The 24981-nt window shown below is 43.4% G+C and overlaps 1 protein-coding gene across 4 annotated transcripts in view; it reads left to right on the top strand.

Moving 5' to 3' along the window:
* DNAH3 (dynein axonemal heavy chain 3) overlaps nucleotides 1-24981 on the top strand; it is a 150092-nt gene that overhangs the window by 107214 nt on the left and 17897 nt on the right. For all 4 annotated transcript variants that reach the window (XM_072942725.1, XM_072942724.1, XM_072942726.1 and 1 more), the window contains 9 exons: nucleotides 1358-1481; nucleotides 1561-1717; nucleotides 1950-2093; nucleotides 3041-3707; nucleotides 4970-5135; nucleotides 6724-6940; nucleotides 8673-8855; nucleotides 14283-14481; nucleotides 19360-21501. In XM_072942725.1, coding sequence (XP_072798826.1) covers nucleotides 1358-1481; nucleotides 1561-1717; nucleotides 1950-2093; nucleotides 3041-3707; nucleotides 4970-5135; nucleotides 6724-6940; nucleotides 8673-8855; nucleotides 14283-14481; nucleotides 19360-21501 — 3999 coding nt within the window. The remainder of the gene's footprint in view (nucleotides 1-1357; nucleotides 1482-1560; nucleotides 1718-1949; nucleotides 2094-3040; nucleotides 3708-4969; nucleotides 5136-6723; nucleotides 6941-8672; nucleotides 8856-14282; nucleotides 14482-19359; nucleotides 21502-24981) is intronic.

Below are 24981 nucleotides of genomic sequence, written 5' to 3'. Positions count from 1 at the left end.
ACTACACCACCACCTGTATAGTCTGGCCAAAGGGGTGGAACTTGAATCTGACCAAGTCTCTGGATATAGCAGCAAATTGGTAGGAAATACTGAGGACAGAGGAATCAAATAAACTCCACTATGAGTATGCAATCAACAGAATTCTGACTGTGGGAACTCTACAGATCAAACAGCCCAGATACCCAACAGTCAAAAGATAAAGGGCTGGAGAGGGAAACCTATAGATTAAAAGAGACTTAAAGGAAATATCAACTTTTTTAACTGGCAGGATTAAACTCTGGTATCTAGGAATAAACACATGGGTGATGAAAACCATAAAGAATTGCAAGATAGCAATTACTTTAAAAGTCAGGAGAGTGGTAACCTTTGGAGGGGACAGGGAGAGGGCTGTGATTGAGATGAGATGCTTGGAGGGGCTTCTATGGAGGGCTGGCAAAGCTGTATTTCTTGACATGGATGGTAGATGTAAGAGTTGTTAACCTTACAATGATTCACTAAACTATATATTTGTCTTGTGTGGTTTTCCTTTATATGTGTTTTACTTTATATAATAAAATTGTTTTTAAGATATGCAGGCAAATCTATAGAGATGGAAAATAGAGAATTAGTTGCCAGTGGCTGTAAAGAAATGGGGAGTGACTGCCAGCAGGTACAGGATTTCTTTTGGGGGTGATTAAAATGTTCTACTATTGATTGTGGTAGTGGTTGCACAACTAAAATACTAAAAAAAAAAAGCTGTTTAATTGTGTAGTTTAAATGGGTGAATTGTATAGTATGTGAGCTACATTTCAATAAAGCTGATCTGTAGATGTAGCTATAAATGATGGATAGCTGACATATTACAGATAGATATAAATACAGATATAGATATGCAAGAATACCAAATTGATAGTGGTTAATTTGGCGGTGAGGGGAGAACGGATTTAGTGTGTGGGAGGTAATAGATACTGTCTATAAAAGCATTTCTGACTTGTTTGACTCTTCTCCCATGATCACGTATTGCCTTTATCTTTTAACAGTCCTGAGCACCAGACTAGCACTGTTAGCAGAACTTGTGCAGTCATGGAGATGTTCTGTGTCTGTATTATGCAATACAACAGCCACTAGTCACATGTTACTCTTGAGTAGTTGAAATGTGGCTAGTGAGACTGAGGAGGTGTTTTAATGTTATTCAATATAGTTAATTTAGGTTTAAATAGCCACATGTGGCTAGAGGCTGCCATATGGGACAGAATAGCGCCAGAACGTTAAGGCAGAGGGAAAACTGGCTGTTCTCTATCTTAGGATCACTAGGCCCAGGAGGTAAGCGTGCATGTGTGCGCACACTCACATGTGCACATGTGCACATGTTTTCCAGGACGGTTCACTCGCCATCTGAATATCATTTCCATCAATGCCTTTGAGGATGACATTTTAACGAAGATTTTCAGTTCAATTGCTGACTGGCACTTTGGGAAAGGGTTTGATGTGGTATTCTTAAGGTAAGAGGTTCCTGTTCTTGGCCTGGGGTCCTCACTTCTGGCTCCTCCTTGACTGATCTGCCTTCTCTTTCCTCCCAAGGTATGGAAAGATGCTGGTACAAGCTACTATGACAGTTTATAAAGCTGCGGTGGAGAATTTCCTGCCAACTCCCTCCAAGTCACACTATGTCTTTAACCTGCGGGACTTCTCGCGGGTGATCCAAGGGGTTCTGCTCTGCCCTCACACCCACCTGCAGGTCAGCCGCTATCATTTCTGTTATAAAGTTCGTTCAGCAATATCCTTGGCTATGGGGAATATACAGTGATAATAGTAATAGCTAACTTTTATTAAGCATTTAATTTATGCTAGGCATTTTATAATCATCACCTCATTTAATCCTCACATGAACCCCAAGATTTAGAAACTATTTGAGAACTACCACCTCAGTTACCCCTGCCATTCATTCAAATAATTTACTGGGTTTTCAGGATGTAGAAAAATTGATCCGGCTTTGGATCCATGAGGTTTATCGGGTCTTCTATGACCGCCTGATTGATCATGAGGACAGACAGGTCTTTTTCAACATGGTGAAGGAGACAACCTCCAGTTGCTTCAGACAGTCTGTGGAGAAGGTAAGCCAGACTCCTTGATCATTTGGCCTCAGAAATGGTCCCAAATACTTGATCATATTGTTTCAAGTTGCAGGTTTCCTTCCTAGTGGAGACTTGAAGCTCTGCTCTCTGAATCTCAAGGAATAGCATTGAGTCAACTAGTCACTTGATTCAGTGATATAATACTTGGCCCAATTTTGCTTCACTTCCCTGGTAACATAAGTTTGGATCCTTTCAAAATGGTTTATGATATGTTACTGTGTATAATTAACTTAAAATACATTTTCAGGGTCAATTAATTTGTGAGTTGAGAAATAAACCTTGGATTGTCATGGTTTGATTGATGCCCTGGGAAAGCCCAAGTGAAAGATTCATGGTTTCCTATTTGTAAATATTTTGTCTTTTCCATTTTGATATAAGAAAAGTTTTAAGCCTACATATTTGCATCATACAGTTCTATGTCTATTTTTAAGAAGCTGTGATTTCTCCATAGAAAAATTGCAAGTGTTTCATATTACATCCAGAGACCACATGCAGAAGCACTGCTAGCTTCTAATATCAGAAAGAAGCAGCATCTAAAATATTTCTACTCTAGGCACAGAGTGGGAACCAGGGTTAATGCCTACACCTCTATTTGGTGAAAGAGCAAGCACATAAAAAATGGTGCCATCTTTCCACCACCTCCTCTTGGAATCTTACAATCCCATCACCAGTATTTTAACCACTTAGCAAACAGACTGACCCTTGCTTTCACACTCCTTTCTCAAATGTCCTTTCATCAGAGTCTGATGTGAACCATCAGATCCACATAATATGTTTAAAAAAAAAAAACAGTTGATGAATCATGACTTTGGAGAATGTGCTCAGAGGAAACAAGTACATCTCCTGTTCCCTCCCGCTACACATCCCGCGACCATCGTGACTGGGCCACTGGCTGGATGCCTGGCTGAGACTTATCTTTTCCACAGGTCCTCATCCACCTGTCACCCACTGGAAAGATAGTTGATGATAATATACGTAGCCTCTTCTTTGGGGATTTCTTCAAGCCAGAAAGCGAACCAAAAATCTACGATGAGATCACTGACTTAAAACAGCTCACCTTGGTCATGGAGTACTACCTGGAGGAGTTCAACAACATCAGCAAGGCCCCCATGTCCTTGGTCATGTTCAGGTTCGCCATCGAGCACATCTCCAGGATCTGCCGGGTCCTGAAGCAGGACAAAGGCCACTTGCTCCTGGTGGGCATTGGGGGCAGTGGGCGGCAGAGTGCCAGCAAACTGTCCACATTCATGAACTCATACGAGCTGTACCAGATCGAGATCACGAAGAACTACTCAGGCCATGACTGGCGGGAGGACCTGAAGAAGCTCATGCTGCAGGTGGGCGTGGCCACCAAGAGTACTGTGTTCCTCTTTGCTGATAACCAGATCAAGGATGAGTCCTTCATCGAGGACATCAACATGCTTCTGAACACGGGTGATGTGCCCAACATCTTCCCGGCCGACGAGAAGGCTGACCTTGTGGAGAAGATGCAAATGGCAGCCAGGACAGAAGGCGAGAAGATCGAAATCACCCCTCTTTCTATGTATAACTTCTTTATTGAGAGAGTGAAAAAGAACCTTCACATTGTCCTTGGTGAGTAGAAGCAAAGTCAGTTTGCCCTTTTCTTCTGGGTGATTCAGGGTCTCCTGAGTGCCCTAAGCACAGTCCTCTTACAATGGTGCCAGGACTGACCCAGCCAAGGCACTCGCCCAGGGGTCAGTGCCTGGAATTCCTGTGGAAACTTCCACTCTCCTAAACAAACTATTTTAAACCTGTTCCATTCTCCTCAATTCTCTGAATTCTCCTCTAAATTCTCTCCTTCCTTTTAGTGCATTACCCTGGCAGCCTCACGGAACAACATTCGGAGTTCTGCTCTGGGTGAATGACATCTCCAATCTATCCAGAGACCTAGGGATCTTGTTTAATACTCCTCTCTCATTACCATGTCCTGTCAGTTTTTGCCCCCTTGCTCTCTCTCACATATCTACCCACTTATCTCTATCTCTGCTACTTTCATATTAGCTAAGCCACTATCATCTCACCCAGACCTCACCTCTACAGCCTTCTAACTGTTCTGTGTCCATGTCTGTCCATTCCAGACCTTTCTATTCCATGGAGCCAGAATGGTCTTTTTTTCATGTATTGCAAATATGGTCATTATATGTTTACACACACACACACACACGCACTGAAACACCTAAATTGCTTTCTATTAGGATAAAGACCAAAATTCCTAACCTATGGTTTTATAAAGCCACCTTCCAGGCTGTCTCCTGTCTCTTCTCCACTCTCCTCTCAAACCAAGCTTCCCCTTCTATTTTTTAGCCATGCTGACTCCACATTCCCACATTATTTACATCCTGCTCCTTTTGCCACATTGAGTCTAAATAAAAAAATGAATGGAATTGGGGGCATAGAACCCAAAGTGTGTGGTTGGATTGAGATGAGGTCAGAAACAAGCTGATGGCCCCCACAGCAGCTTCTATAAGTAGCTATGTAAGGGGCATCCATGGCTCCTTTATGTCTGGGAGTCAAGACAAATAGAGCAAGGGGGTCAAAGGACTCAAACCACTCTGGCTAAGTGATCCTGAGGATCTGGAGGGGATAATATAGATATTGTGAGACCAGCCAGAAGGCTATTGTAATAAACTGAATTTCCATCACAAAGTTGCATGAAAATATCCCCCCTGCACTTCCCAGGCACTTATCATGACTGTTCCCCATTGCACCCTGGTGTACCAACAGGAAACACCGCTGCTCCCTAGACCCCACCAGCATCCTTGGAAAGACCTTCCTGTCCCTTTAGGCCTCCTTGACGCAAAGAAAGAGAACTAACAGAGTCTACTTTTCATCAGCCATGAGTCCAATTGGGGATGCCTTCCGGAACCGCCTGCGGATGTTCCCGTCACTGATCAACTGCTGTACGATTGACTGGTTCCAGTCTTGGCCGACTGATGCCCTGGAGATGGTGGCCAACAAATTTCTAGAAGATGTGGAGCTCGAAGACAGTATTCGGATGGAGTAAGTGTTAGCTGCATTTTAGTGCCCCGACCAAATATTTCAAATGAAAATCCAGGTATTGGCTCTATTCTCGTTGCTGTTTTAAGCTTTATCAATTTATATGTTTTTTTAAAAAAAAAGTCTTATACTTTTAAATCACGTGTAGTTAGTTAATAAAACGTCTTTGCTGAAAAAGAATAACATTTCGTTGTACAGAATCGTCCTGGAGATGCACTGTTGTTATAGCTGTGAGAACCTGGATGTGATAATACAGCTATTTCTGTAGTCTCAGACTGTGCGTTCCCGACAGGGGCAATATCACTGCCAAGGGGGTGAAAATTGGTTCTTGTGAGGGTTTTTTTTATCGTGAAAAACACTTGCTCTTTTTTTTTTGTATAAAGCACAGATATACCAAAAAAAAAAAAAAAAAGGAAAAGAAAAAGAAAAAAAGCACTGAATTTTGGCTAGAGTAGGGGAAGGGATGAAGGGATGAGACTGTCGACCACTATGGGTGTCCCTTGAATGCAGGAGTCATGTCACCTCCTTGTATACCTCTATATCCTGGTACATAGTAAGTTCAATTACTACTCATTAAATTAATGAATAAAAAAATGAATAAATAGGCAGAATGTTCATGGCTTTAAATTCCATTTTAAGAGCTGTGAACTTTGTTCTGTAGGCCAGAAGACCCTTAACCTGGGTCTATAGGCTCATGAATGGAATTCGGAGGGCCAGCGAATATGAATGGGGACAAATTACATCTTCTTGTTCACTGACATCTGACTGGTGCTTTGCATTTCTTTCAATGAGAAGTGACAATGAGAGGTGATAAACCCCAGTCTGGTTGTGTGAAACCTGTGTCTTTGTTACCTGTGGGAATCACAGTTATTTCCATACCTCATTCAGTCATTACAGATACCCCAATATATCATTTCCTTCAAAATGATGATAGTTTTTAGACTTGTTGCCCAATCTTACTATTTAATGCCTCTGTCGGCAAACTATGACCCATGGGCCAAGTCCAGCTCACAGTCTATGTTTGTGCATAATGTTTTATTGGAAGACAGCCATGCACACTACGATGGCAGAGTCGAGTAGTTACTACGGAGACCATGTGGCTCACAAAGCCTAAAATAGTTACTATCTGGCCCTTTCCGGAAAAAGTCTGCTGAGCCCTGATTTAATGTATCAATAAAAGCACACGTATGACTATATCACAAATTTGGTTTTTAAAATATGTTGAAAACTCTTTCAACATTATTGGTTTCCTTTATAATCCTATATATATGTATGTTATGTTGTGCATTTTAAAACATTATTCTGCAAAGTCCAGAGGCTTCACCAGACTGCCAAAGATTAAGAACTCCTGCTTAAGTCCTGGTGATTCACAAAAGTGATCAAAGATAGAAATTACCTGATCAAAGATCATTCTGGTAGGAATTTATACCTCCCCCATCCCTCTCGAGCCTCTGTTGACATGCTGCAGAGAATTTGGGAATCCAGCAGGCCATGGTGAGTCGTCTCGCACCCTCACATCTGCTAGCCAAGCTGTGCTGGATCCCTCTACAGCAGGTCAGACCTGCCTCCCTACCTTTTGTGTCCTTGGCAGGGTCATCTCCATGTGCAAATATTTCCAGGAGAGCGTGAAAACGCTGTCTCTCGACTACTACCACACACTTCGCAGACACAACTACGTTACCCCTACCTCCTACCTCGAACTGATCCTAACCTTCAAGACGCTCCTGAATAGGAAGAGACAAGAGGTGGATGTGATGAGGAACCGCTACCTGACAGGCCTGCAGAAGCTTGAATTTGCAGCATCACAGGTGAGCGCTGCCAGGACAGAACAGGGACGAAGACGTCCAGGGCCAAGGGGATGTGGTGAGGCGCTTGTTCAGGTGCGGAGGTTAAGAGAGCACCAGATAAAGACAGCATCTCACCCCGCACTTGCAGGAGTTAACCTCGCTTACCTCAGCCTAATCTTGGCCCTGTGAGAGTCTGTCTTTAAAGCCTTTGATGTTTTGTTCACCATGGATCTTTTTGAACAAATTTTAACTTCTTACAGTATTACAGTAAAACACGACTTATCTGGAGTACTGAGTGTTTTTGGTGCCCCTTTAAATTCTGTGTCCAAGGCAAGTGCCTCACTCACCTCACCCTTGCCCCAGCCCCGGGTATTCTCAGTGGGGGACTGGGCAGGACAGGGCGGTGGTTAGAGCAGGGCTTTGTGGAGTCGGACAGTCCTGGGCTCAAACTCCAGCGTTACAACTTATCAGCTATACAACCTGGAAGGTGTTATTTCAACCTCTTGGGGCCTTAGTTTCTTCATTAAAAAAGTGATAACTGTCTTCACTTCATAGGGCTATTATGAAGATTAAATGAGCTGGCGGAAGCATAACCCTTAGCAAAATGCCTGGCATATGAATCAGCGATTGACTTGTGCTTGGAGTCCCTTGACAAAATCACATTAAGACGTGAATTTTCAGCGCCCACAAAGAACCAAGGCAGCTGAATGGTTTGCCATAGGCTGACCTGTCACTGAGTACAGCAGACCCACCAACATGCAGTGCAGGGACGGGAGAGAGCGTCAGAGGTGGCCTCTGTTGTTCTGCTCCTGGGGTTGCTGGGTCCAGCTCAGAGTCATTGGCTTTTAGAGAGATGCTGCAAATTGGGGTCTCTCCAGACAAGGATAGGGCGAGCAAACTGTGTTGTTGGAGGAGTAGCAAAATGACCCAAGGCCAGTAAAGAGAATGATGGTGCCAGTTAACACTCCTCGAGCCCTGCCACGTGCCTGTATATGAGGAAAGCACTGTTATCATCACGTTACACCCGAAGACCAAGGACCCAGAGAGGCCCAGCGACTTGCCCACCATCACCAGCCTCGCGAGTAACTGGTGCAAGCGGTTAGGTCAAAACTGAAGCTTGGGTCTGCACGACTCCAGAGTCTGTGTTCCTGATCAGGCCAGCATGCTGTGTTTCTCTCATGTGGACTTTCTTGGGGGGCAGTGGATTCGAGGTCATGAAACTCTCTCCAAAAAATACCTGAGCTGCCTTAGAAGGCAGAATCAGGACGAGTGGGTGAAAACTGCTTGGGGGTAGATTCCAGCTCTTTACCAGGAAAATCTGATGTGTTTAGTTGTCTGAAAAATGGCCCAGCTCCCCAGAGAGGTGGTGAGCTCCCCATCATTGGAGATGTTCAGACAGTGGCCAGAGAGCTATTTGGCAGGAATGTTTTAGAGAGCCTCAGACCACTGAAAGAAATGGCCTTGAAAGTTTTAAAATGTTGTATCATTTTTAAAATTTTTAAGTTTACCATTATATGTCTGGTGCCTAACACAGAGCTTGGTAACTACAACACATAGTATGAATTCAGCAACTAAGTACTGGATGATCGAAGAGAGAAACCCTAGCCAACAAATATGTACCCAGTACCATTAAAATCATCAGTATCTTCTGCACGTATCATAGGTTAGAAGTCGTTGCAGCTTTTGCCAACTCCGCCATTTTCAGCATTGGCATGGCTGACCCCGCACCCCTCTCACCCTCTCTCCTTGCTAGGTGGCAGTCATGCAAGTAGAGCTGACTGCCCTCCAACCCCAACTCATCCAGACCTCTGAGGAGACCGCTAGGATGATGGTGAAAATCGAAGAGGAAACAAGAGAGGCCGATGCCAAGAAACTTCTGGTGCAGGCAGACGAAAAAGAAGCCAATGCTGCTGCCGCTGTTGCTCAAGGAATCAAGGTATAAAGAGCTGAGAGGAAAGAGGGGGAACCAGCATTTTCTGGGTTCACCATTCTCTCACTAGAGCCTAACAGAGTCCTGCAGAATGTGTGCGGTCATGCCCAACTTGCAGATGGAAAAAGTGAGGGTTGAAAGGATGCTTTTCCAGCATCACATAACTAGTAAGTGACACCTGGCTCTCTCCAGGAAGCATTATTGTTTTGCAGATACTTTCCATCTCCCTCAGAGTCAAGGCCTACAAACCCCAATATAATCTAACCTCATCTCTTATTATTTTCCCCTCATTGACTGCTCTGGCCACACTGGCCTCCTAGCTACTCCCCAGACAAACGCAAGGCATGTTCCTACCCCAGGGTCCTTGCACTGGCTGTTCGCATTGGCTATCTCCTTCACCTCTATCATGTTTTTGCTCAGATGTGGCTGGCATGTCATGGGTGTGAAATAAATATTTGTTGAATGACAGAAGGTTAAACCTAGAGGACCCCATTTGAAGGTGATTTCTGTACCAAAGGAGAGCAGTCCTGGGAAGGGCTTCACCTATATTCAGATATTAGAAAAAAATCTGATTAACGTTCGTGTGATGTTACGTATTTCTCCAAGCACTTTGAAGTACACAGTTCCATTTGAGTATCAAAACAACTTTGGACTTACTAATGACAGCTATCAGTATCTGAAAGTCAACAACATTGAGGTTCAGTGGGAAAATGACTTTCCCAGAGCTGCAAGGCTAGTTAGTAGGATTAGAATCCAAGGCTCATAAGCACTTAGCTTAAGATACTTACGTGCCCCTACTTTCCCACTTAGCAGTTAGAAAATTCTTTTGACCATTCTTCAAACAAAAGCTTGGACAAGAAGTAGCTTGTGTCTCACTTCTAGGTCATGGGGCACTGTTTTGAAGAGGATGGGACTTCCAGACTGGCTTTTCTCTAATAAGTCCTGAGACCTGCCTCTGTTAGGTTCCCACAGGTCCAGTCTCTGGTCTCAGAGTCCCACAGTGAATGCCCTGGATAAGAGAGGCTTGCTGACTCGTAGTCCTAGTGGTATGTGAGGGGGGCCAGTGGAACCATAAAAGACAGTGACCGCTGGGTACCAAGAGCCATCATCTAGCAGGTGATTTGTTATTCTATGACAAGGGGGTAATAAGAGCCACGACTTATCAACGTCATCATGGTTTCTTTGGTATTGCTTTATTTAACAAATATTTATTGAACGCTTACTTTGTGCTGGCACTTTTCTAGGCGGTGGGAAAATAGGAGTGAATAAGACAAAGTTCCTTTTCTCATGAAGGTTGTGTTCTCCTGTATTTGATTTACAGTAACTTTTATCATCCTAACAGCCATGTAAGACAAATGGCATTATTCCAAGTTTGCAGATGAGGAAATCATGGTACAAGGACTTAAACGACTTGTCCAGTCACACAGCTACCATGTGACTGAATCAGGATTCAAACCCAGAGCTCTCCGCTTCCAAAGCCCTCGCATCTGGCCATTATCCCAGAAGTTGCAAAAACTAGCAGCTGTATATACACTGTGATGCATACAGTATTTTTTTTTAATTTGAAATACTTATCTTTTAAAAATCAAAAGATTTCAAGTAAAAATTTTTAATTTTTAGCTTTTATTAGGAAAACAAATTGAGTTCTAGGGCAACACTGGAGCTGCATTCCTGGGTTGCACCCATTGGCAGCTTTTAATCAGTGCTGTCCCTGGTGAGTTCCAGTTCATCAAAGCCCCAGATAGTTCAATTTGTGACACTCATATCACTGGTCTTTCCCCTAGAGGCACATGCATTTGCAACTTTTCTGTGATTCAATACTAGAATCAGGTGTGTCAGGGCTCAATATTTGCTCTGTCCCTTCCTAACCTCAGTTTCCTCATCTGTAAAATGGAGACACTAAGAGAAAAACATGTAAAATTTATGGCATGTGTCCAGCACACAATCAGAGCTTCATGGCCCATGTTAGCTATTCTCCAGAACTGTCGTTCTTTTCCTTATACCATGTGGACTTGCCTGCTTTATAAAGGCCAGTCTCTCACCATGTATGGATACCGTCACACATGGAATTCTTCTCCATAATGTCAGAGGAAAACAGTGATTTGCTGGAACAGGAAGGAGGTGAGAGGTGACATCAGGTTTATAAGGAGGTGACCCACCACACCCATTCCTGGGTAACAGACTGCCAAAACTCAGGTTTTGACATGAAGTGTGAGGTCTAATGCTTTGCCATCCCATCCCTGAGTACTGGGAGTGACATCCGGAAGGTGAGTCAGGAGGTGGAAGAACTATCCAGGGAGGAGTAAAAAGACCTGTGCTTGCTCTGAGTTTCCCTGAGACTTTCGTGAGGACCAGCATCCCCTCCTGAACCTCTCAGGGCTACAGTCCTCCTCCACATGAGGACTGCTGATTTCCTCTAATGTCCTGGCACCCCTAGAAATGAGAGAACATGGGAGAGAACACCCAGTGTGGTGCTAACGCAGTGCAGAAGCTCAGCAATGGAGTGGAGTCCATCCTGGGACCATCAGGAGACTGGCAAAGAGTCAGTTCCCAAACCCTTGCTGCCCAAGTGAAATGGTTTACTTAACTTGGTCGATTCTTCTTTTTTTTTTAATTGCAGTATAGTCAGTTACAATATGTCAATTTCTGGTGTACAGCACAATGTCCCAGTCATACATATACATACATACATTCATTTTCATATTCTTTTTAATTAAAGGTTATTACAAGGTATTGAATATAGTTCCCTGTGCTGTACAGAAGAAATTTGTTTTTTAATTTATTTTTATATATAGTGGCTAACACTTGCAAATCTCAAACTGGTCATTCTTTCTAAGCTAATGGATTGTTTCTTTTCCCCCTAATGAGGGTAATAAATGATGCTTGGAGTACTGCAGAGATGATTACGTTTCATCAGCAAGCACTGTGCTTCACGCGCCTCAAAGAGCCCTGCTGCTCTGTGCACTGCTAAGCCACAGGGGTCATTTTTAATCAATTTTTTTTCACAGAAACAAATGATGTAACGGTAATAACACATACAAAAGAATTTTTAAGAGCTCAACTTTAACACCTATCCAATTTTCCAAGTTTTCTTCTAGTTCCTGTCTATCCATGTGCATGGTTACTGCAATCATAGCATAATTGTGATTTGCTTCATGCTTTTTAATTTCCTGAACAGCCTATCACAACTGTTTTTCCAGAATGTCATATAATCACTTTAATGACCATGTGAAAACACGTAGGTGTTTCACCCATCAAGGAGCCATTCCCCTACTGGGCACTGAAGTCTATTCCTTCCTTCCCTGTGTTCGGTATTTCCAGTGTGTCAGCTGCAGTTTCTCAACAGAGCTGTGTGTCAGAGTCAGCTTTGGAGTTTCAAAAATGCAGGTGCCCAGACCCCACCTAGGCTGCATCAGAACCAGAATGAATCAGAATCTCTGGGTGTGGAGCCGGATGGTGAGGATGCCCTGAGTGCTCCTTGGTGACTCTGATGCAGAGTCAGGGTTAAGAATCATTGTCAGAGGTAATACGGCAATGAAAGCCTTTGGAGTTACTTGACAAACAAGCCCTCTGGAACCCAGGACTTACCCCTTAGGAAAGAAGCAGAGCTTCCAGGCCACCAGGGGGCATAACGTGAACGTGGGCCACTAGTTGTCTGGCACGTTATAGGAAAGCGCACGAAACTATAGGTAGTAGGAAGCCATGGGCATCTGGGTTGGTTGAAATCTGGTGAGAATCCAGAGCTATAGCTGAGTGAGCACCTTTGGTGTCCTCTGCCTGCAAGCCCCTCCTGAAGCAGGGGTCCGCCCCAGTTCTTCCCCGTGTCTTGCACCCCTTGAATTGCCTGCCCTTGGGACCGAGCCATTCTTACCACCAGAAGCAGAGTATTCTGTTTTGATGCTGGGGACATCTGACGTGGCTCATTTTGAGGAGAGGGGGATTGTTACAATATGATGAAGCCAAATGAAACATTGCTATGAGTTTATAAGAAAAGCAGAAAACCTAAAATAAAGAATCCATGATATACGCACACATATGTAGGAAGGTGGAACCTCCTTTATTTTGTTTGCTTGTCACCATAAATGTGCAATACATAGGCTTCAACACGTGCTGCTTTTGACATTCTCTTATGAAGTTTCACTTCATTCATGACTGCGTGATCACTCTCTAGGCTCGGAGACTAACAGAAAATTCACTGAGTAGGGATCCGGGGCCCCACAGACACCAAACTCCCCCTGCAGATACCAAAATCCACAGGTGCTCAAGCCCCCTACAGTCAGCCCTCTGTATCAGTGGTTCCAAGTCCACGGACAGAGGGCCAACTGTAATCTATAAACTTCCTTCCAGTTCTAAAATGTTATACTGTTAAGCTTTCTTTTTTTTTTTAAATGACATATAGTTCATATACAATTAATATTCACCTTATAAAATCATGCAATTCAGAGGTTTTTAGTATATTCACAAAGTTATACAATCATCACCACTGTCTAATTCTAGAACATTTTCATCACCCAAAAAGAAACCTGCACCCATTAGCAGTCGCTAGCCGTTCCTCCCTCTCCCTGGTCCCTGGCAACCACTAACCTACTTTCTGCCTCTGTGGATTTTCTTTTTATGCACATTTCATGTAAATGGAATCATGTTGCAGGTGGCATTTTGTATCTGTCTGGCTGCTTTCACTTAGCATAATGTTCTCAAGGTTTATCCGTGTTGTTGCATGAATCAGTACTTCATTTCGTTTTAGGGCTGAATAATATTCCATTGTATTAGTTTTGGTTTTGAATGAAGAAATAATGGACAAAATATACACCATCTCCTTTTCCCAGAGCTCATGACCCAGCGTTAATCTTTATCCGCATTTCTCATCCTTAACCTCTTGCCTTAAACTCCACCCTATCCCCAAACTTCCCCCATCGCCAACACCACCTCTACCCTATGTCTGAACTACAAGTGCATCCCGGACACTTGCCCTTTCTCTGACCTTCTCCCACCCCTCACACCTTATTCTTCCCTAAACTTGCCCTAACCCTCTTCCCATCTGTCACTCACCCCATAGGCCTTATTTTTTTATTTCATCTCTCAACCCATCCTTGATCAATGGCTATGAAGTCTCTCACTGCATATATATCTTGGGAATTTGCTAAAAACCAAAAGCTTGATTTTTTTTTAAAACCATGTAAATTCTCAATGTCAAAAATGTCAAGATATCCAGACCACAGCCCTACAATTCCATGCATGCCTCCCTGCTGCTGGCCAGCCGTCAGAGCCACCCTCACCGTGCAGACCTCCAGGAGGGGGCACCACCCTGGAAGGACACTGGGACGGGAAGCACCTCTTCCTACTTCCTCTGCTTCCTCCAGGAGCTGAGCTTGCTTCGCCCCCAGTGTGCCAGGCACTAGGCAGTCACCTCTCCTGTCCCTGTGTTGCCTGCAGAACGAATGTGAAGGGGACCTGGCGGAGGCGATGCCAGCGCTGGAGGCTGCACTTGCTGCACTGGACACCCTGAACCCTACAGACATCTCACTGGTGAAGTCAATGCAGAATCCACCTGGCCCTGTCAAGCTGGTCATGGAGAGCATCTGTGTGATGAAGGGGCTGAGACCTGAGAGGAAGCCGGACCCCAGCGGCAGCGGTAATCCCCTCCAGCACCCCACCTGACCCAGAGGCCTGTATAGGCTGCTCTCCCCTGGTAGGATGGGTGCTGGTGCCCCCACTCATCCTGCCCCAGGCCTGCAGGCAGTATCGTCACATCTTGGGGGAAATAAGAAAGGCACCAGGAAGTGTGTGTGTACCCAAAGAGCGCACTAAAAACTATATTTAGTTTTTAATCCATTTTCAGTGTATCTTTGTATGTTATATGTTTCTTCACCATCCTTTCTCTTCTCAATCAATCAGGAAAATGCAGGCATCTTTAGGTGAAGCCAAGCTCAGTCAAGGCCCCTGTTTACAAAATATTACAAAAATGAAGCTCATGGAGACAAAAGGACCAATAGGGAGCAAGCACACAAAGTAAGATGTGGATGAGAGGGAGAGAAGCAGAAAGAGCTAAAGAGAGAAAGATAAAGAAGCAGCAGAAAGAAAAATAGTGAGACAAAGATGCTGAAAGAGATAACCAGAGAATAAAAGAGAATAAAAAGAGACAGAGAGCGAGAAAGAGATGCAGAGAAAGAAACTGAGACTGAGAAAGAAATGGAGAGAGACCCAGACACCTAGATGCCTGCAGAATACCCTCTAGGTCCATGCACATGCTTCATGGCAGTATTTCATTCTTTTTCGTGACTGAGTAATATTCCATTCTCTATATGTATTCCACATTTTCTTAATCCAATCATTTCTTGATGGGCACTTGGGTTGCCTCCATATCTTGGCTACTGTAAATAATATACTGCTATGAATGTTAAAGTGCATGTATCTTTTTGAATTAGTGTTTTAATTTTTTTTTTGGATACCCAAGAGTGTAATTGTTGGATCAATTTTCACTTTTTTAAAGGAATATCCATACTGTTTTCCATAATGGCTGCACCAATTTACATTCCCATAAACAGTATATGAGGGTTCCTTTTCCTCCACATCCTCTCCAACATTTGTTATTAATAGACTTTTTGATGATAGCCAGTCTGACAGGTTTGACATGATACCTCATTTTGGCTTTAATTTGCATTTCTCTAATAATTAGCGAAACTGAGCATCTTTTCAGTGCCTGTTAGCCATTTGCATATCTATTTTGGAAAATATCTATTCAAGTCTTCTGCCTATTTTTGATTAGATTGTTTTTTAAATATAATTATATGAGTTGTTTATATATTTTGAATATTAACCCCTTTCTGGTCATATCATTTGCAATTATTTTTTCCCATTCTGTATGTTGTCTTTTCATTTTGTACATAGTCTCCTTGCTATGTAAAAGCTTTTAAGTTTAATTAGGTCCTTTTTGTTTAATTTTGTTTTGATTTCCTTTGCCTGAGAAGGCAAATCCAAAAAAAATATTGCTATGGTTTATGTCAAAGAGTATTCTGCTTTTGTTTTATTCTAGGAATTTTATAGTTTCCAGTCTTATATTTAGTTTTTAATCCATTTTCAGTTTATTTTTGTATGTGATGTGAGAAGACGTTCTAATTTCATTTTCTTTTTACATGTAGCTATCCAGTTTTCCCAGCATCGCTTACTGAAAGACTGTCTTTTCCCTATGGTATATTCTTGTCTCCTACGTTGTAGATTAACTGACCACCATAAGTGCATAGGTTGATTTCTGGGCTCTCTATTCTGTTCCCATTGATCTTTTTGTCTGTTTTGTGTCAGTATTGTGCTGTTTTTATTACTGTAGCTTTGAAATATAGTCTGAAGTCAAGGACATGAACAAACCTTCAGCTTTGTTCTTTTTTTCTCAAGATTGCTTTGGCTATTTGGGGTGTTTTGTGGATCCATATAAATTTTAGGATTATTTGTTCTAGTTCTTTATTGATATTTTGATAGGTTTTGCATTAAATCTGTAGATTGCTTTGGGCAGTATGGACATTTTAACAATATTAATTCTTCCAATTTGTGAACATGGGATATCTTTCCATTTTTTGTATCATCTTCAATTACGTCATCAATGTTCCATGTTTTCAGAATGTAGGTCTTTCACGTCTTTGATTAAGCTTATTCCTAGGTATTTTATTCTCTTTGATGCAATTCTAAACAGGATTGTTTTCTGGCTTTCTTGTCTTATACAGCTAGATAACAGATTTCTGTTTATTAACCTTATATCCTGCAACATTACTGAATTCATTTAGCAGTTCTAGTAGTCTTTTTCATGGAGACTATTGAGTTTTCTATATATAGTATCATGTCATCTGTAAATAGTGACAGTTTTCCTTCTTCCCTTCCAATTTGGGTGCCTTTTACTTCTTTTACTTGTCTGATTGCTGTGTAGGACTTCCTAATATTATGTTCCATGAATACTATGTGAAACAGTAATGACCAGAGTGGGTATCCTTATCTTGTTTCTGATTTAGAGGAAAAGCTTTCAACTTTTCACCATTGAGTATGGTGTTAGCTGTGGGTTTGTCATTAATGGCCTTAATTATGTTGAGATATGTTCCCTCTGTACCAATTTTGATAAGTTTTTATCATGAATGAATGTTGAATTTTGTCCAGTGCTTTTTCTGCATCTGCTGATATGATCATGTGATTTTTATCTTTCCTTTGGTTAACGTAGTGTATCACATTGATTAATTTGTGGATGTTGAACCATCCTTGCATCCCCAGAATAAATTCCACTTGGTGATGGTGTATGATCTTTTTAATAAATTGTTGAGTTCAGTTTGCTAATATTTTGTTGACCTTTGCATCCATATTTATTGGAATTATAGGCCTGTAAATTTTTTGTAGTGTCTTTGTCTGGTTTTAGCATCAGGGTAATGGTGGCCAATGTCTTCATCTATTCTTTTCCCAAGTTCAGTTAGCATTCTTATTACTAATGCTTTGAACTCTTTATCTGGTGAATTATTTATTTCTGTTTCATTAGCTGTTTTTTCAGGGGTTTTTTTCTTTCTTGTTCTTTTATATAAAGCATATTCCTCTGTCTTCTCATTTTGTTAACTTTCTCTGTCTCTGTGAAATTAAATGGAACAGTTACCTGTCTCAATCTTGAAAGGGTGTTCTTGTGTGGGAGTGTCCTATGCAGTCTACATGTGCCCAGGGGCTTTGGTGGGACAGCTGTATCTTAGGTGAGCATGGGTCACATCTTCCCCAGGGTGTGCTGGCTTCCCCAGGAAAGTGGGGCTGAAGATGGAGGGGCTAGAGCCAGAGCCAGGTGTCAGACAGAGCTTCTCATATGCCCAGTGGTCATCAGCACCCTATTGTATGCAGGGTCAGGTCTCAAGGTGCTGGAGCAGAAGCCCGGCAGGTTGGGTTTGAGCTGGTCCCATTCTCCCTAAGTGTGTACCCTTCCTGTCCCAGCAATAGTACCTTCACTCTAGAGGGTAGCAGTACTGGAGCCAGGGGGACCAGAGCAGACAGCCAGTGTGGGCTGGGTGTGTGCTGGGATGGTCCTAGCACATCAATCAAAGCTCTGGACAGCTCCTAATCCACCACCTCTTTGAACTCCAGCAATGGATGTCTTCATCCCATTCGGATGCAGTGCCAAGTCCAGGCCAGCTCTGTTACCAGCTTCCCCCCTCCCCAGAGTGCACACTGTCTTTGGCAATGATAGCCTTCACCCTAGTGGGGGGTTGTGCTGGAGCTAGAGGGGCTGGAGCAGACACTGGGTGCAGGCTAGGCACACACTAGGGCAGTCGTGGGAAACTGTCCAGAGCCCTGGGCCATTTCAAATGCTTTCCCCATCTTGCTCCCAGGAGTAAGCAAGTGTGTGTGCTCTTCACTTGTGGAGTCTCGGTTTCTCCTATAAGTCCCGCTGGTTTTCAAACGAGCTAAAGGAACTCATCTTCCCAGTGTCGGACCCCAGGGCTGGGATGCCCCATATGTTTTGAACCCCTCACTGATAGGGAGGATCACCGAGCCTGCAATACACTCTTCCTCTTTTGTCTCTTCTAGTGGCACAGATCCCAACCTGATTGCCACTCCATCTTTCCTACCTGAGTCCACATGGATCTTTCTTTACATTCTTGATTGTAGAGGAGTCTTTCTGCCAGTCTCCAGTTGGTTTTCAGTGAGATTTGCTTCACATGTAGATGTATTTTTGATATGTTCATGGGAGGACTTGAGCTCAGTGTCATACTGCTCCACCATCTTGTTCTCCTCCCCAGGAGCTTACAGCTCCAAGGGAGAGGCAGACAATTAAAACCAAACAAACAAACAAACAAATCACAGATTGCCATAAATGCTATAAAGGGAATGGGCAGTCTAGCAGCTGAGATGAAAGAAAATGCTTCATAGAGAGGTAGCTTTTTAAAGAAGCCTGAAGTCTGATGAGGAGCCACCTAGATGCCATTTACAGCCTAGGTGAAGAGCTCATGGCAGGGAAGCACTTGGGATCATCAAGGAATTGAAGGAAAGTCCTTGTAACTAAAGACCAGGGAGTAAGATAGAGGCGAGGGCGGGTAAGGTTGGGGGCCTCCCAGTCCATGACAAGAAGCTGGGGATTTTTTAAATTAAGATTTTGTTTTCAGACCAGTTTTATGTTCACAGCAAAACTGAGATGAGGATGCAGAGCTTTCTCATGCACCTCCTGCCCCAACACACCAACACATGCCTTGCCTCCCTCATTACCAACATCCCCAACCAGAGTTGTTACAATTTATGAAGCTACATGGGTACATCATTATCACCCAAAGTCCATAGTTTACATTGGTGTTCACTCTTGGTGTTACATATTCTGCGGGTTTGGAAAACTATGTAATGACATGTATCCATCATTGTGGTATCATGTAGAGTATTCTCTGCCCTAAAATCCCATCAGATCTTTTTTTTCTTTTTGGCCAAATATAAGGAGTAGCCATGGCAAGGCTCTAAGTCTCAGCCAGAATGTCTTCATACTAGTCTTATCTCTGTTTCTTGTCCCAAACAGGTAAAATGATAGAAGATTACTGGGGGTTATCAAGAAAGATTCTTGGAGATCTGAAATTCTTGGAGAGTCTTAAGATATACGACAAAGACAACATCCCCCCAGTGATCATGAAGCGGATCCGGGAAAGGTTTATTGATCACCCTGATTTCCAGCCAGCCGTCATTAAAAACGTGTCATCTGCCTGCGAGGGTCTGTGCAAGTGGGTGAGGGCCATGGAGGTGTACGATCGTGTGGCCAAAGTGGTGGCTCCCAAACGGGAGCGGCTGAAGGAGGCCGAGGAGAAGCTGCACGCACAGATGCAGAAACTGAACCAGAAGCGAGCAGAGCTGAAGCTGGTGGAAGACCGCCTCCAGGCCCTGAACGATGACTTTGAAGAGATGAATACCAAGAAAAAGACCTTGGAGGAAAACATTGAGCTCTGCTCCCAAAAGCTGATCAGGGCAGAAAAACTGATCAGTGGTCTTGGGGGAGAGAAGGACAGATGGACAGAAGCTGCCCGGCAGCTGGGGATCCGCTATACTAATCTGACAGGGGATGTGTTGGTGTCCTCGGGGACCATGGCTTACCTGGGGGCCTTTACCGTGGATTATCGGGCTGAGTGCCAGAAGCAGTGGCTGGCCCAGTGTAAGGATAAACTCATCCCCGGCTCCAGTGACTTTAGTCTCAGCAACACATTAGGAGATCCTGTAAAAATTCGTGCCTGGCAGATTGCTGGGTTGCCCATTGACTCCTTCTCCATTGACAATGGCATCATTGTATCCAACTCCAGACGCTGGGCCTTAATGATTGACCCTCAGGGGCAGGCCAATAAGTGGATCAAGAATATGGAGAAAGAAAATAGGCTGTCTGTCATCAAATTTTCAGATACCAACTACGTGAGGACGCTGGAGCACGCGCTGCAGTTTGGCACCCCCGTCTTACTAGAAAACGTCGGGGAAGAGCTGGATGCCTTTATTGAACCCATCTTGCTCAAGTCCACGTTCAAGCAGCAAGGGGTTGAGTACATGAGGCTCGGTGAAAACATCATCGTATACTCCAGAGACTTTAAGTTGTACATCACAACCCGTTTGAGAAACCCGCATTACCTCCCTGAAGTCGCCGTGAAAGTCTGTCTCCTCAACTTTATGATCACCCCCTTGGGGCTCCAAGACCAACTCCTTGGCATCGTGGCCGCCAAGGAGAAGCCAGAACTGGAAGAGAAAAAGAACAAGTTGATTGTGGAAAGTGCCAAGAACAAGAAGCAGCTAAAGGAAATTGAAGACAAGATCTTGGAGGTCCTTTCCCTGTCCGAGGGCAACATCCTTGAGGATGAGACCGCCATCAAAGTTTTGTCCTCCTCCAAACTGCTGTCCGAAGAAATCTCTGAGAAGCAGGAAATTGCCTCACTGACGGAAACGCAGATCGATGAGACTCGGATGGGCTACAAGCCGGTGGCCGTCCACTCTGCCACCATCTTCTTCTGTATCTCCGACCTGGCCAACATCGAGCCCATGTACCAGTACTCCCTGACGTGGTTCATAAACCTCTACGTACACTCTCTGGCCCACAGCAAGAAGAGCGAGGAGCTAGAGCTCCGAATTGACTACATCATCGAGCACTTCACCCTCAGCATCTACAACAACGTCTGCCGCTCTCTGTTCGAGAAGGACAAGCTGCTCTTCTCCCTCCTCTTGATGATCGGCATCTTGAAAGAGAAAAAGCAAATTGACGAGGAGATGTGGTACTTCCTTCTAACTGGAGGCGTTGCCCTGGACAACCCCTTCCCCAACCCGGCCCCGGAATGGCTGTCTGAGAAGGCGTGGGCGGAAGTGGTTCGCGCGTCTGCGTTGCCAAAACTGAAAGGCCTGATGGAAGATTTGGAACAAAATTCTGACAAATGGAAGCTCATCTATGACTCAGCCTGGCCCCATGAGGAGAAGCTCCCCGGGTCTTGGAAGTTTCTGCAAGGTTTGGAGAGGATGGTGATCCTCCGATGTCTGCGGCCTGACAAAATGATCCCAGCCATCCGGGAGTTCATTGCTGAGAACATGGGGAATGTATACATAGAAGCCCCTACGTTTGATCTCCAGGGGTCTTACAGTGATTCCAATTGCTGCGCACCGTTGATATTCGTATTGTCTCCAGGCGCAGACCCCATGGCAGGTATGGGCAGAATGTCGTGTGAAGAACACAGAAAGCCCAGAATGCATGGGTGGATGACAGTAGCATGTCGCTTACAGCAGGGATCTCAAACTCAAATTGCTCTGACGGCCAAGCAGGTAACAGGCTAAGGTGGGGCTGGGCCAACTGAAGACGTTTCCTTCTGCCGAAAGTGGGCAGCTGCTACTCAGCTCTTGAGCACTGTGCCATCCGATAATGTGAGCTCAGGGTGACCAGATCAACTGCTTTTTCAAGAGAAACCAGAAATGTGGAAAGTACCTTTTTTTTTTTTTTAATGAGGGGGAAGTAATTAGGTTTATTTATTTATTTATATTTGGAGCAGGCACTGGGGATTGAACCCAGGACCTCGCACGTGCTAAGCATGCGCTCTGCCACTTGAGCTATACCCGCCCCCCAAGGCCACCCGTTTTTCAATCTTGATAACTCATTCAAATTTTTTCTTAAAAACTTAATGAGGATTAAGCCAGAGCTAGATTTAGCCTGTTGGCTGGTAATTCATCACCTTCGTCTTAGACCATTTTCTCTGACTGTTGCTTCTCTCAGTTAAGCTTTTTTCTTTTCTTTAAATTCTTTGAAAAATTAATGCTGCATGTAGTAAAAAAAAAAAATCAAACAATGCAAAAAGTATAGAACTGTAGCTCCATCGGGGCCATTTTGCCCCCTCAAGGGACATTTGGCAAAGTGAGAAAACATTATTGTTACAACTACCAGGGTGCTACTGGCATCTAGTAGATAGAAGCTAAGGATGCTGGTAACCATCCTACAACGCCCAGGACAGCCCCTGCAACAAAGGATTCTTCAGCCCAAAATGTAAACAGTACTGGGGTTGAGAAACCCTGGTATAGAGCAAAAGGTACATCTTCCTCCTAACGCTCCCGGAGGTAACTGCCGCTACCAGTCTGTGCATCTTCCCAGAAGGTGACTGTGCACATGAAAGGCTGTAAGTTGTTGATAGGAATGGATTAGCTTTCTGTTCTCTTGGGGGAATCTCAAACCTTTAGTTTTCTCTGTTGCCGAATGAAGAAAGAATACCAGATATGCAGATGACGAGGTTGGAGTAAAAGCTGAGGAGTTCGACACATATCCCGACCCAAAATGAAAGCCAGACCCCCTACCCCTTAAAGGAAATCAGAAGAAGGAGCTGAAATGAACTGGTACCCTTTCCAGGTTCCTACACCAAAATGATTGTTCTTGTCAAAGCTCAATTCATGATCCCCTTCCTAGCATCTTTGCTTCTTCCCCATGTCCTTCCTGTGGCAGGTTTATACAAGAGAAACTAGGGGGAACCAGGAAAGGCAAAGAAGAAAAATGGGGGAGAGGTCAGAGTATGGTCTGTAAAATGATGCTGTTGTGTTGGGAGAGGACAGGCCTGTTACATCTAATGATGTATGTAGCTTATTCCCATCCCTCTGTGCTAGAGGCTTGATCAGATTGAGCTTGGATAACTTCCCAGGAAACTGCAGGCACTGTGTCCCTCACAGCGTGTCACATTAGGAGGCACATACCGTGATCATCTTTCCTTTCCTCACTGAGATTGATCAGTGGGCTCAGGCGTTGTCAACGTGATCCACCTCCCTACTCCTCCATCACCTCCCTTATAACGTTTCCCATCAGCCTTTCACCTAATGTGGTGGTTCTCAATCTTGGATGCACATTAGAATCACGTAGGGAGCTCTAAGAAAAATCTCCATGGGCAGGCCATGCCCTCAACCCATTACATTAAACTCTTTGTAGGTGAGACCCAGGCATTGTGTTTTATAAAGCTTTTTGAGTAATTTCAAAGTGCAGACACTGTTGGGAACCGTCGACCTAATGGTTTTATTATCCTTAGAAAATCATTACCCAGATCCATTATTTCATTAGGGTCTGAAAAATGATGATATTTTGATTCTATCATTCCTTCCACATTTATTAACCAGAACTTTATTTATTTGTTTGTTTGTTTGTTTACTTATTTACTTATTTTTTAAAGCAGTAGAACTCTTCTTCAAAGAAGAAATTTTCCATATCAGCTCTTTGGTATACTCTGAAGATAGTTCAGAAAGGACAGAGAGAAAAGATGCTTGATTTATTCTCTTTATTTACCAGCTTTCAGAATAATGAATTGGTGCCCAAGCAACCTCCAAAGTTACTTAAGCAGTAAGCTGGAGTTTTGGTTTGGTACCATTATTAATGCATGGATTTTAGCATGTTGGACGTTTGCAGCATAATGGTGTTTTACTTCACTGCTGCCATTAGTCTTTTCGATGCTCAGATTATTCAGTCTTTGGTCTATGGGAGCACCTTCATGCCTATATCCTTTCCACATAACCCCAGGAGTTTTTGATAACTTCCTTGCTGTATAGAACTACCATCTACTTCAGGCTTATCTTATACAAACATTTCTCCAAAGGAATTGGAATTCTTTTAGCAAGTCATGGTATTTGGAGACCTGGAGTTCCCATTATTACTGAGTGCATCATTGATTGCAGACCTCACTTTCCACTAATCCTTTTTTTTTTTTTTTTTTTTTTTGCTGAATCTAACCTGCTTCTTAAACCAGTGCTTTGAGTTTTTACCTTCAATGACAATGCTTTCCATTTCTAGACGTTTTATTTGTCTTGTTCCAAATCCATGTGTTTTTTTTTTTGTTTTTTTTGTTTTTTTTGTCTGTAGAACTCTGAATTTTAGGCTACTGACTCAAGAAGCAATGTGGAAGCTAGTCACTGGCCTGGAACCTGGGTTGAAAAAAAAACCATTCTCCAGTGAGAAATCAAAACACCAAGCCTATGCCATGTGCAAATGAGGGGTGCAGATTTATAGTACCCTGTGGTATGGGATTCTCAAGCTGAGAAATTTCTCATAAAATTGATCCGGAATGGCAAAACCCCAGGGGGCACCAGTGTTTGCATATGCAAAACTATTCTATTAGGGGCATTCCTAAAACCCAAGGTATGTTAGACTCCCTCAAAATAACACAAGTTTGCTGATTCTGAACTCACAACTTAAAAAAATTATAAACTACACAAAGAAATACATCACTATAAGGGATAATCAGCACATAAAACAAGAGAATTATACCCCCAGGATTACATATGGTGAATTGTGTCCCCCCATCTCCAGTGCCTCAGAATGTGACTATATTTGGAGATAGGGTCTTCAAAGAGTTAGTTAACATGAGATGATTAGGGTAGGTTCTAATCTAATATGACTAGTGTCCTCGTAAGAGGAAAAGATTAGGACAGAAACACTCTAACAGAGAGGACACAGTGAGAAGATGACCTAAGGTGAAGATGGCCACAGACAAGCCAGGGAGGGGGCCTTAGAGGAAACCAACCCTGCCAACACCTTGATTTTAGATTTCTAGCCTCCAGAAATCAGAGGAAATAAATTTCTGTTGTTCAAGTTGCCCAGTCTTTGGTTATTTGTGATGGTAGCCCGAGAGTTTAATGTTGTCTCTGAAAATGACCATAAAAGAAGCAT

This window comes from Vicugna pacos, chromosome 18 (assembly GCF_048564905.1).
Source record: "Vicugna pacos chromosome 18, VicPac4, whole genome shotgun sequence".
In the NCBI taxonomy this organism is placed as follows: domain Eukaryota; kingdom Metazoa; phylum Chordata; class Mammalia; order Artiodactyla; family Camelidae; genus Vicugna; species Vicugna pacos.
The sequence above is the reverse complement of the archived record's forward strand: the minus strand, read 5'-3'. Positions and strand labels throughout refer to the sequence as shown.